Source organism: Gadus chalcogrammus, chromosome 6 (genome assembly GCF_026213295.1).
Source record: "Gadus chalcogrammus isolate NIFS_2021 chromosome 6, NIFS_Gcha_1.0, whole genome shotgun sequence".
In the NCBI taxonomy this organism is placed as follows: Eukaryota; Metazoa; Chordata; class Actinopteri; order Gadiformes; family Gadidae; genus Gadus; species Gadus chalcogrammus.
Window position 1 is genome coordinate 1,441,690 of NC_079417.1, and position 11,665 is coordinate 1,453,354.

General features: G+C 48.6%; 2 protein-coding genes across 2 annotated transcripts in view; one reads left to right on the plus strand and one right to left on the minus strand.

Annotated features, from left to right (window-relative positions):
- LOC130384210 (uncharacterized) overlaps window positions 1-8,118 on the plus strand; it is a 38,735-nt gene extending 30,617 nt beyond the window's left edge. Inside the window, exons 31-34 of the mRNA XM_056592314.1 lie at window positions 293-466; window positions 4,529-4,621; window positions 6,790-6,864; window positions 6,968-8,118. Coding sequence (XP_056448289.1) covers window positions 293-466; window positions 4,529-4,621; window positions 6,790-6,864; window positions 6,968-6,991 — 366 coding nt within the window. The 3' untranslated portion in view covers window positions 6,992-8,118. The remainder of the gene's footprint in view (window positions 1-292; window positions 467-4,528; window positions 4,622-6,789; window positions 6,865-6,967) is intronic.
- An 813-nt stretch (window positions 8,119-8,931) lies between these two features.
- LOC130384153 (allograft inflammatory factor 1-like) lies at window positions 8,932-11,572 on the minus strand. Its single transcript, XM_056592229.1, has 6 exons — window positions 11,470-11,572; window positions 11,299-11,360; window positions 11,062-11,128; window positions 10,945-10,986; window positions 10,704-10,860; window positions 8,932-10,234 (listed from the first exon to the last, which is right to left on the minus strand). The coding sequence occupies exons 1-6, from the start codon at window positions 11,486-11,488 to the stop codon at window positions 10,147-10,149; spliced, it is 435 nt and encodes a 144-aa protein (XP_056448204.1). The 5' UTR covers window positions 11,489-11,572; the 3' UTR covers window positions 8,932-10,146.
- Between the last annotated feature and the right edge of the window lie 93 nt (window positions 11,573-11,665).

An 11,665-nucleotide genomic window follows, 5' to 3' on the forward strand; every position in this document is an offset into this window, starting at 1 on the left:
CTCTCCCTCCCTCCCTCCCTCTCTCCCCTTCCTCCCTCTCTCCCCTTCCCTCCCTCACTGCCTCTACCTCCCTCCCTCCCTCTCTCCCCTTCCCTCCCTCTCCCTCCCTCCCTCCCTCCCCTTCCCTCCCTCTCTCCCCTTCCCTCCCTCACTGCCTCTACCTCCCTCCCTCCCTCTCTCCCCTTCCCTCCCTCTCCCTCCCTCCCCTTCCCTCCCTCTCTCCCCTTCCCTCCCTCTCCCTCCCTCCCTCCCTCCCTCTTCCTCCCTCACTGACTCTCCCTCTCTCCCCCAGGAGCTGGAGAAGCCCCAGGCGGAGCTCCTCCGTCACCACGCCAGTGTCAGTGAGCTGAAGAGGAACTTCATGCAGGCGGTGCCCGACTCGCGGCCCAGCGAGTGGGACAAGCGCCTCTCCACACACTCCCCCTTCCGCACCGCGGGGGCCAACGGGGGCCCCGGCACCGACGGGGTGAGTCCGGCGACACCTTTCATCATGTTCCATGTTGGTGACTGTGGGGGGGGCATGACATCTTCTTCTTTATGAAATCACTGCTATGACGTGACCCAGTCCTCCAACAACATCATCTGCATCCAGCAGAGGATGGTGGCATCTGTTACCTCTAGGGGAGGTTCTGGTCCCATCCCTCTAGGAGGTTCTGGTTCCATCCCTCTAGTGGAGGTTCTGGTTCCATCCCTCTAGTGGAGGTTCTGGTTCCATCCCTCTAGGAGGTTCTGGTTCCATCCCTCTAGGGGAGGTTCTGGTTCCATCCCTCTAGGGGAGGTTCTGGTTCCATCCCTCTAGGAGGTTCTGGTTCCATCCCTCTAGTGGAGGTTCTGATTCCATCCCTCTAGGAGGTTCTGGTTCCATCCCTCTAGTGGAGGTTCTGGTTCCATCCCTCTAGGAGGTTCTGGTTCCATCCCTCTAGGAGGTTCTGGTTCCATCCCTCTAGGGGAGGTTCTGGTTCCATCCCTCTAGGGGAGGTTCTGGTTCCATCCCTCTAGGAGGTTCTGGTTCCATCCCTCTAGTGGAGGTTCTGATTCCATCCCTCTAGGAGGTTCTGGTTCCATCCCTCTAGTGGAGGTTCTGGTTCCATCCCTCTAGGAGGTTCTGGTTCCATCCCTCTAGGAGGTTCTGGTTCCATCCCTCTAGGGGAGGTTCTGGTTCCATCCCTCTAGTGGAGGTTCTGGTTCCATCCCTCTAGTGGAGGTTCTGGTCCCATCCCTCTAGGAGGTTCTGGTTCCATCCCTCTAGTGGAGGTTCTGGTTCCATCCCTCTGGGAGGTTCTGGTTCCATCCCTCTAGTGGAGGTTCTGGTTCCATCCCTCTAGGAGGTTCTGGTTCCATCCCTCTAGGAGGTTCTGGTTCCATCCCTCTGGGAGGTTCTGGTTCCATCCCTCCAGGGGAGGTTCTGTGTTCAAGTCTCTATGGAAGCTCTGGTTGCATGTCTCTCTGGGAGGTTCTAGTTCGATAACGGAGGTCCTGGTTCCATTACTACTTTTCTTCCTGACTATTTATCCCCCTCACTAGTTGTATTGACTAGCTATCCTCCTGACTAGTTATCCTGACTGGTAATCTACCCTTGAATTTCCTAAAGAGCCATCAGACACAATAGAGTTGATATCTGTTTCACCTCAACACTTTCCAATTTCATGTTTCCACATCCCTTTATTCCTCCTCCCCATCTGCCTCTCCTCCTCCCCCTCCTTCTCCCCATCTCTCCATCTCTCTCTCTCTCCCATTCCCTCTCCTCCACCCTCCTCTCTCTGTCTCTCCTCCTCCCCCCCTGGCCCTCAGTTTGTCACCCGTCTCCCCCGCGGCCCCCTCCTAGACTTCTACTCCAAACGCAGCTGAGCGACCGCCGGGCGGGCTGTCACCCGACCACCTAGCCTTCTCCTCCTCCTCCTCTTCCTCCTGCTTCTCTACATCCTTCTGCTTCAACTCCACCGCTGCATTCTTCCTTGTCTCACTCCTCCGCCGCTCTTCAGACGGGGTCGACACCCTCGCTCCACCCTGCTTCTCACCGGCCTCCATTTCTCCTCGCTCCTTGTCGCGTATATCTTCCAGAGACTGAGTAAGACCGCACGTTACTATGAAGTCGTCCCAGCTCGCCCTGCCCGCTCCATCACTGCGTCACAGCGGGGTCCTCAGAGAGACGCCACCATGCGGACAGCCGGAGCCCGCTTCTCGCTAGGAAGGAAGTGGGGATTCCCAGGACTAGAGGGTTGGAAATCACACGGGGATCGGAATACCGAGTATACTCATCTTAGGGAAACTCTCATCTTACTTACGGACGTTTTGAATCCTTTTTAGTCGTGATGTTTAGTGTACTGGCTGTGGTTGTATCTCAGGCCTTTTTCAATCTTGAGGCAGCTTCTCTGTTGGGATGGATTTCAGAAATAGAAATGGTCTGATGTTGCATGATGGATGAAAATAATTAAAAGTATTCCATATATGTTAAAGATGCTATTGTTTGCTTGATCTCAAGGGACCCGGGGTTTGTTGTTTAGAAGTTGCCCTTGCTTTCATCAAACTTATTTTATCGATCCGTAAATTAAATTTGGATCCTGTGTGGGGCTCTTGGGTGGAGACCTAGTGGGGGGAGAAGGTGGAAGGTCCTTCAGAACGCTGTGGGACACTATCTGGGTTCTCCAGCCCTCCTGGTCCCCAGCTGGTCCTCAGATGGTCCTCAGCTGGTCCCCCTGGTCCCCAGCTGGTCCTCAGGTACCTCAGCTGGTCCTCAGGTACCTCAGCTGGTCCTCAGCTGGTCCTCAGCTGGTCCCCAGCTGGTCCTCAGCTGGTCCCCAGCTGGTCCCCAGCTGGTCCTCAGGTACCTCAGCTGGTCCCCCTGGTCCCCAGCTGGTCCTCAGGTACCTCAGCTGGTCCTCAGGTACCTCAGCTGGTCCTCATCTGGTCCTCAGCTGGTCCTCAGCTGGTCCTCAGCTGGTCCCCAGCTGATCCCCAGCTGGTCCCCAGCTGGTCCTCAGCTGGTCCTCAGGTACCTCAGCTGGTCCTCAGCTGGTCCCCAGCTGGCCCTCAGCTGGTCCTCAGCTGGTCCCCAGCTGGCCCTCAGCTGGTCCTCAGGTACCTCAGCTGGTCCTCAGCTGGTCCTCAGGTACCTCAGTCAGTCCCAGTCCCTCCTGCATGGCCTGATTATGACCCCCCTGGACCTGAGTCCTGCTGGTTTCTACTGCATGGGCCCCCCCTGACCCCCCTGACCCCCTGACCCCCTGATGCTAACCTGGACCTGGGTCCCCCCCCCCCCCTCAGAGGGAGATGTGTTCCCAGCATGGGTCCTCTGAAGGTGCTCCTCTGTGTCTGATGGTCTCTAGTGCTGGTCTCTAGTGGTGGTGCTGGTCTCTAGTGCTGGTCTCTAGTGCTGGTCTCTCTCTAGTGGTGGTGGTGGTCTCTAGTGCTGGTCTCTACTCTGTTACCGTGACTACAGTCCATCACTAGAGTAGGTGCTGCTGGGGGGGCAGGAAGGTCTCCCCTCCCCACGGCCTCCACCCCCACACCCCCACCACACCCCCACCCCCACCCTTTGTCACCCCCACCTCCACCCCCACCCTCCGTCACCCCCACCCACCAACCACAACTCCACCCCCAGGGGCCCGTCACCCCCACCCTCCAACCACACCTCCACCCCCACCCTCCGTCACCTCCACCCCCAGGGGCCCGTCACCCCCACCCACCAACCACAACTCCACCCCTAGGGGCCCGTCACCCCCACCCTCCGTCACCTCCACCCCCAGGGGCCCGTCACCCCCACCCACCAACCACACCTCCACCCCCACCCTCCGTCACCTCCACCCCCAGGGGCCTGTCACCCCCACCCACCAACCACAACTCCACCCCCACCCTCCATCACCCCCACCCCCCAACCACACCTCCACCCCCAGGGGCCCCCCAACCCCCCCCTCAGACCAACCCTCCACCCCCAGGGGTCCGTCATCCCCACCCAGACTGTCATCTGGCACAGGTAGCGCCCTCCCACCAGTCCCCTGGTCCTGGTCCTGGTCCAGTCCTGTCCCCTGGTCCTGTCCTGTCCCCTGGTCCTGTCCCCTGATCCTGTCCCCTGGTCCTGGTCCAGTCCTGTCCCCTGGTCCTGGTCCTGGTCCTGTCCCCTGGTCCTGGTCCAGTCCCCTGGTCCTGTCCCCTGATCCTGTCCCCTGGTCCTGGTCCAGTCCTGTCCCCTGGTCCAGTCCCCTGGTCCTGTCCCCTGGTCCTGTCCCCTGGTCCTGTCCCCTGGTCCAGTCCCTGGTCCTGTCCCCTGGTCCTGTCCCCTGGTCCTGGTCCTGTCCCCTGGTCCTGGTCCTGGTCCACCATGGTTGGGGGTCTAGCTGTGGAGCTAGCCTCCCTTGGGGGCTAGCTGTGGAGCTAGCCGTCCTGGGGGGCTGTGGTGGGGGTCCAGCCGTCCTGGGGGGCTGTGGTGGGGGTCTAGCCGTCCTGGGGGGCTGTGGTGGGGGTCTCAGCAGCAGCAGTGCCCTCCCTGCCAGACAGCCGCTGAGCCGCGTGCGTTCTGCTGATGTTTCAGATCACCAGCGACGGCTCGGACGGAGACAAAGAAAGCAGCACCACCTTCTCCTCAGAGGGCGGAGTCACCACGACCACCACCCACATCTCAAAGGTCTGCTCTCCCTCCCCCCGTCTTTAATGATGGAGCTGCCTCCGTCTTTAATGATGATGGAGATACCTCCGTCTTTATTGATGATGTAGCTACCTCCGTCTTTATTGATGATGGAGCTACCTCCGTCTTTATTGATGATGTAGCTACCTCCGTCTTTATTGATGATGGAGCTACCTCCGTCTTTAATGATGGAGCTACCTCCGTCTTTATTGATGATGGAGCTACCTCCGTCTTTATTGATGATGGAGCTACCTCCGTCTTTATTGATGATGTAGCTACCTCCGTCTTTAATGATGGAGCTACCTCCGTCTTTATTGATGATGTAGCTACCTCCGTCTTTATTGATGATGGAGCCACCTCCGTCTTTATTGATGATGGAGCCACCTCCGTCTTTATTGATGATGGAGCCACCTCCGTCTTTATTGATGATGTAGCTACCTCCGTCTTTATTGATGATGGAGCTACCTCCGTCTTTATTGATGATGTAGCTACCTCCGTCTTTATTGATGATGTAGCTACCTCCGTCTTTATTGATGATGTAGCCACCTCCGTCTTTATTGATGATGTAGCCACCTCCGTCTTTATTGATGATGGAGCTACCTCCGTCTTTATTGATGATGTAGCTACCTCCGTCTTTATTGATGATGTAGCCACCTCCGTCTTTATTGATGATGGAGCTACCTCCGTCTTTATTGATGATGTAGCTACCTCCGTCTTTATTGATGATGGAGCTACCTCCGTCTTTATTGATGATGGAGCTACCTCCGTCTTTATTGATGATGTAGCTACCTCCGTCTTTATTGATGATGTAGCTACCTCCGTCTTTATTGATGATGGAGCTACCTCCGTCTTTATTGATGATGTAGCTACCTCCGTCTTTATTGATGATGTAGCTACCTCCGTCTTTATTGATGATGTAGCTACCTCCGTCTTTATTGATGATGGAGATACCTCCGTCTTTATTGATGATGTAGCCACCTCCGTCTTTATTGATGATGGAGATACCTCCGTCTTTATTGATGATGTAGCCACCTCCGTCTTTATTGATGATGGAGATACCTCCGTCTTTATTGATGATGGAGCTACCTCCGTCTTTAATGATGGAGCTACCTCCGTCTTTATTGATGATGGAGCTACCGCCGTCTTTATTGATGATGGAGCAACCTCCGTCTTTATTGATGATGGAGCCACCTCCGTCTTTATTGATGATGGAGCCACCTCCGTCTTTATTGATGATGTAGCTACCTCCGTCTTTATTGATGATGGAGCTACCTCCGTCTTTATTGATGATGGAGCTACCTCCGTCTTTATTGATGATGGAGCTACCTCCGTCTTTATTGATGATGGAGCTACCTCCGTCTTTATTGATGATGTAGCTACCTCCGTCTTTATTGATGATGGAGCTACCTCCGTCTTTATTGATGATGTAGCTACCTCCGTCTTTATTGATGATGTAGCTACCTCCGTCTTTATTGATGATGTAGCTACCTCCGTCTTTATTGATGATGGAGATACCTCCGTCTTTATTGATGATGTAGCCACCTCCGTCTTTATTGATGATGGAGATACCTCCGTCTTTATTGATGATGTAGCCACCTCCGTCTTTATTGATGATGGAGCTACCTCCGTCTTTATTGATGATGGAGCTACCTCCGTCTTTAATGATGATGTAGCTACCTCCGTCTTTATTGATGATGTAGCCACCTCCGTCTTTATTGATGATGGAGCCACCTCCGTCTTTATTGATGATGTAGCAACCTCCGTATTTATTGATGATGGAGCTACCTCCGTCTTTATTGATGATGGAGCTACCTCCGTCTTTATTGATGATGTAGCTACCTCCGTCTTTATTGATGATGTAGCTACCTCCGTCTTTATTGATGATGTAGCTACCTCCGTCTTTATTGATGATGTAGCCACCTCCGTCTTTATTGATGATGGAGCTACCTCCGTCTTTAATGATGATGTAGCAACCTCCGTCTTTATTGATGATGTAGCTACCTCTGTCTTTATTGATGATGTAGCCACCTCTGTCTTTATTGATGATGTAGCTACCTCCGTCTTTATTGATGATGTAGCTAGCTCTGACTATATTGATAGTGTACATACCTCCGTCTTTATTTTGCATGTCTTTATTGATAATGTAGCTAACATTTGTCTTTGGTCAGGTGGTGAAAAGTGGATCCACAGAGACTCGCGTCGAGAAGAGAATCGTCATCAGTGCAGAATCTGAAGTTGAGGAGGTTAGAATCCTATGAGGATCTTGATCTGACTGCTCAGTAATAATGCAGTAGAGAGTTGTTCTTGATCTAAGACGGATGTTGTTGTTTATTGTGTTTGTTGCAGGGAAACGATGGAACATCGATGTAGGCTGTGAACCGTCTTCCTCAGTTCTGTCCAGCCCACATGTTGGTGCTCACAACCCCTCAGCCAATCAGACCACAGTCACCTGACCACTCACCCCCAATCAGACACAGCTAGCGTTCCGTCTCCTTAACGTGTGCACCTAACACCAGCTGGCTTAGTAGATACGTCTTTGTAGATAATTCCTTCATGGAAATTCAAGTGAAGCTTCCAAACATTGCTTTTGCTTTTTTAACAAATGCTTATTCTCACATGGTGTTCAAAACAGACACACAAATTATACACGTTCTATTTGGCAAATTAATAAGAATTTTTCTATTTTATTTTTTATGGGTTTATTAATTCCCCCCTTCAAATATTTTTCTTTTCCTTTTAAATTGTACCCAGGTATTATTTTTTATTATTGTGGCCTACGCGGATTTTGTAACATTGAACAATGAAACCCTTGTTTGCTCAGACTTCTTCAATATTTAATATACCTCACTAAATACAACAATGACGTTATGTGCTAAATTTGGAAAGCTTATTTCTCAGGTAAACAAAACTCAAAACATATTTCTCCTACATGTAGCCAACTTTCAGTAGCTTACCCATTATTGTAAAGTTTGAAATCAAAATTTTTAAATATATTTTAAAATATTTGTATTTTATAGAATTAATACTTTTGTAGCGTTTGTATAAAATGGGCGTTTGTACGTTATGCATACAATCTGCTTATTCAGTTCTAGGTTAAAAAAAATGTACTTACAAGTTGCTTTTATTTAATAAGGGACCATATCCATAATATTCTTCATGTGCACTACTGAATATGTCCACTAGTTTCAAACTGTCCTGAGCTGTTAGCCACCCTGTGCACTACTGAATATTTCAAACTGAACGATGTCACACTTCCACCGCTTCTCCATTGACCTTCATCATTCTTCATGTTCATCATCAATTCCCAATATTTGACAACGTTTGGTCTGCGAATCTCAGGTTTTAATATTGTTTGTGTGACTACAGACCTCGTAGTGATTGTATAAGGAATGTTCACATGTTTATATCCATCCATGACAACCTCAACCGTCTCCAGCAAGTCGAGGTTGAGTGATGTGAAGCTTGATTTCCACGGAAACCACGCAACCAGTGGGGGGTGAAGGCAGCTCTTCTGTCACGGACGGGGGGGGATGGGGGGGGCATTGGTCGGTCTTTTGTGCATGTTCTGCTACACAGTAATTTATTTGTAAAGTAGACACTTTAATGTGGTTTGTCCTGTGAGTTTTCTAAACACAAGTCTGTCTGCAGGCTCCTTCCAAGATATGTCACATTGATGATTTTTTGCGTTTTTATCGACAAAGTTTTGCAAAGAAGTTTGACTGCACCTAGAGTAGGATATTCTCACTCGCTTTACGCCGCAACGCTTCTACCGAGGGTAGAACTCACTCGCTGTGTCCCACTCTTCTCCAGACGAAGAGCACGCCTACAGTGGAAGCCTTTTGAGATAGTTTGCTTTTTTATGAAAAAGTTTGTTCATGTAGCCCTCCAGTTGGTCCAAAGGGAATTAAATGTAGAATAGCTTTTAGACTTGAAAAAAATAGCAATGCTTTCTTGTGACTTGTCTTTTTTTTTTTTTATAAAAGCTAATAAATCTTAATGTGCACAGATATGTGTCGTATCCACTCCAGTTCTTCATGTGTGCATTCCAGTTCGAATTAATACATCGAAATAAATACACAGACCAGAGACTACAGCATGCTCCCTAAGAGACACAGCTGACCAGGTTGCTATAATAGTATAACAGTGTGTGTGTACTGATGATGGAGCTACCTCCCTCTTTATTGATGATGGAGCTACCTCCGTCTTTATTGATTTTGGAGCTACCTCTGTCTTTATTGATAATGTAGCTACCTCTGTCTTTATTGATAATGTATATACCTCTGTCTTTATTGATAATGTAGCTACCTCTGTCTTTATTTTGCATGTCTTTATTGATAATGTAGCTACATCTGACTATATTGATAATATACATACCTCTGTCTTTATTTAGCATGTCTTTATTGATAATGTAGCTAACATTTGTCTTTGGTCAGGTGGTGAAAAGTGGATCCACAGAGACTCGCGTCGAGAAGAGAATCGTCATCAGTGCAGAATCTGAAGTTGAGGAGGTTTGAATCCTATGAGGATCTTGATCTTAGCAACCAGGTTGCTATAATAGTTATAATTATTATTATGTACAACAAATACCATTGAATAAGAGTTAAAAAGGCTTTCTAAAGGAGACAAGACAATTTAAAATGTATTTTAACCTTCAAACAAAGTCGATTTTTAACATTGACGAGTTTCATTTCCTTCCAAGCTTTGTGCTCAAAAGAGGATGTGGTTATCTTGGTCAGTGTGTGTGTGTGTGTGGTTGTCGTGGTCAGTGTGTGTGTGTGTGGTTGTCGTGGTCAGTGTGTGTGTGTGTGTGGTTGTCTTGGTCAGTGTGTGTGTGTGTGTGGTTGTCGTGGTCAGTGTGTGTGTGTGTGGTTGTCGTGGTACGTGTGTGTATGTGGTTGTGTTGGTCAGTGTGTGTGGTAGTGGTCAGTGTGTGTGCATGTGGTTGTGTTGGTCAGTGTTTGTGTGTGTGGTAGTGGTCAGTGTGTGTGTGTGTGTGGTTGTCGTGGTCAGTGTGTGTATGTGGTTGTGTTGGTCAGTGTGTGTGTGTGTGGTAGTGGTCAGTGTGTGTGCATGTGGTTGTCTTGGTGAGTTTGTGTGTATGTGGTTTTCTGGGTCAGTGTGTGTATGTAATTGTCTTGGTCAGTGTGTGTATGTGTTTGTCTTGGTGAGTTTGTTGTGTGTGTGGTTCTCTTGGTCAATTCCATATTAAGGTCTACCCACCTTCAAATAAATATGTATATGTATAAACTAAATAATGTTATAACATTTCTTCTTTCCATAAACGTTAACCTTTGTGGGTTTTTCAAGAGTGTAAATACGACGAGCATTTAATTTCCATTTATTTTTCTGCATAAAGCCGAACTCCAGGCTGCTGGTTCGAAGCCCAGTGGAGTGAATGTGATCTGGAGGCAGCAGCCTTGGCATTCAGGGTAGGCAAGCGTTGGCCTTCAGTGAGGAAAGGATAGGCCAGGGTAGGTCAGGGAGTCCAGAGTAGGTTAGGGCAGGTCAGGGTAGGTCAGAGCAGGTCAGGGTAGGTCAGCGAATGTCCTGCGCCCCGGCGGTCCAGTCTCCGCAGGTTCCTTGTCCTTGCCCATGTCTTCAAACATCAGAATCCTTTCAGAGAAACACAACACATGCCAGTGAAACTTGTTAGCCTTTTCATCCATGATGATGGCATGGGCAGCGGTAATCATGAATACAGAACAATGTTTTAAGTATGAACGTGTTTTATTTCTTTGTAGCGTCAACGTGTAAAGATTTATACAGATCCTGATATATTTTGATCCTTATAATAGCTTGGGGGAGCTAGCATTTCCAGTGCAGAAATACATCTGTGCACGTACGACAAAAAGAGAACCAGGATTCAGATTGAAGAAATGAGGAAAAATGAAGAACTGTCCTTTTGACCCCACTCTGTTGGCTGTGGTTGCTTGTTGTTAGCGAGTGAGTGCTGGTTAGAAGAATGCCGTTGCTATTATTTATTCTGCAGAGTAAATGGGAGCACCTGACCGAGGCCCAAATCGTACACATTATCACCCTACTACCCTGAGGCATTGATTTAGGGTCCTTGTTTTCTACTTACAGTTTCAGAATTGAGTTATTCTTGCCCAACATCATGTGGAGAAAGTCTCTGTAGGAGATGGTCTCCCCTGCAGACACCTGAGACAGAATCTTTTTCAGCTCCAAGTGGGTCTTGGCCTTGCCCAGTTTCTCCAACATTTGTTTAAGTCCCATGATGTCTGTCAAAAAGAGATTGTGTCGTTAATTGTAGTCGGTCAAAGATCCTTGATTCAAACGCTTGCGGTAATCCTTTTCTTTTTTACCTAAATCTCCGCTGATATCCAGATCAAATTCCATGAATTTAGCTGTAAAAAGAATTAATACAGGTTGTTAAAAAACAAATACACAACCTATTGTTTAAGAGAATTTCAATATCTTACTTTTAAACAATTCAAGCTTTGATGAAAGGTCTTCCACTTCTTCATATTGAGTGTCTGAGAGGAATTCCTGAAAGACGAATAAAAAGAGAACGGAATCTGATGTTAACTGATTCAGTGATGTTTAGAATCACTGTGAGAGAGTTGTAGGACTGATTAAGTTATGTTTAGAATCAGTATTGATGGTAGTAGCACTACTTTAAGTATTAGCATTGTGTAAAATAATGAGGTTGGACCAACCTCATTGATTCTGTTGAGTCTTTCTTCCTGTGCAGACTTGAGGGCACCAAATTCTTTCCCTCCTGAAGCAAATAGGCAGAATCAACCAAACTAGAGCGGCCTTTTCGATTTAACGCCATAAACCTAAACACGTCGGACCTATATCACCTAGTAGAGGCCATCCAGACTCACCTTGGATTCTTCTTGCCATTTCTCGGTGGCAGTGACTGAGGAGTACTGTCCACCGGGAGGAAGTGCAGCAGCACTTGTGGTGGTTGATGAGGAAGTGGATCTGTTGTCAACGTGCTTATTCCTAGTTTGGTTGTCCTGCCTATTCCGCCATAACGCAACTAACCAGAACTAACAGGTTAGCAAAAACGCTTCCTTT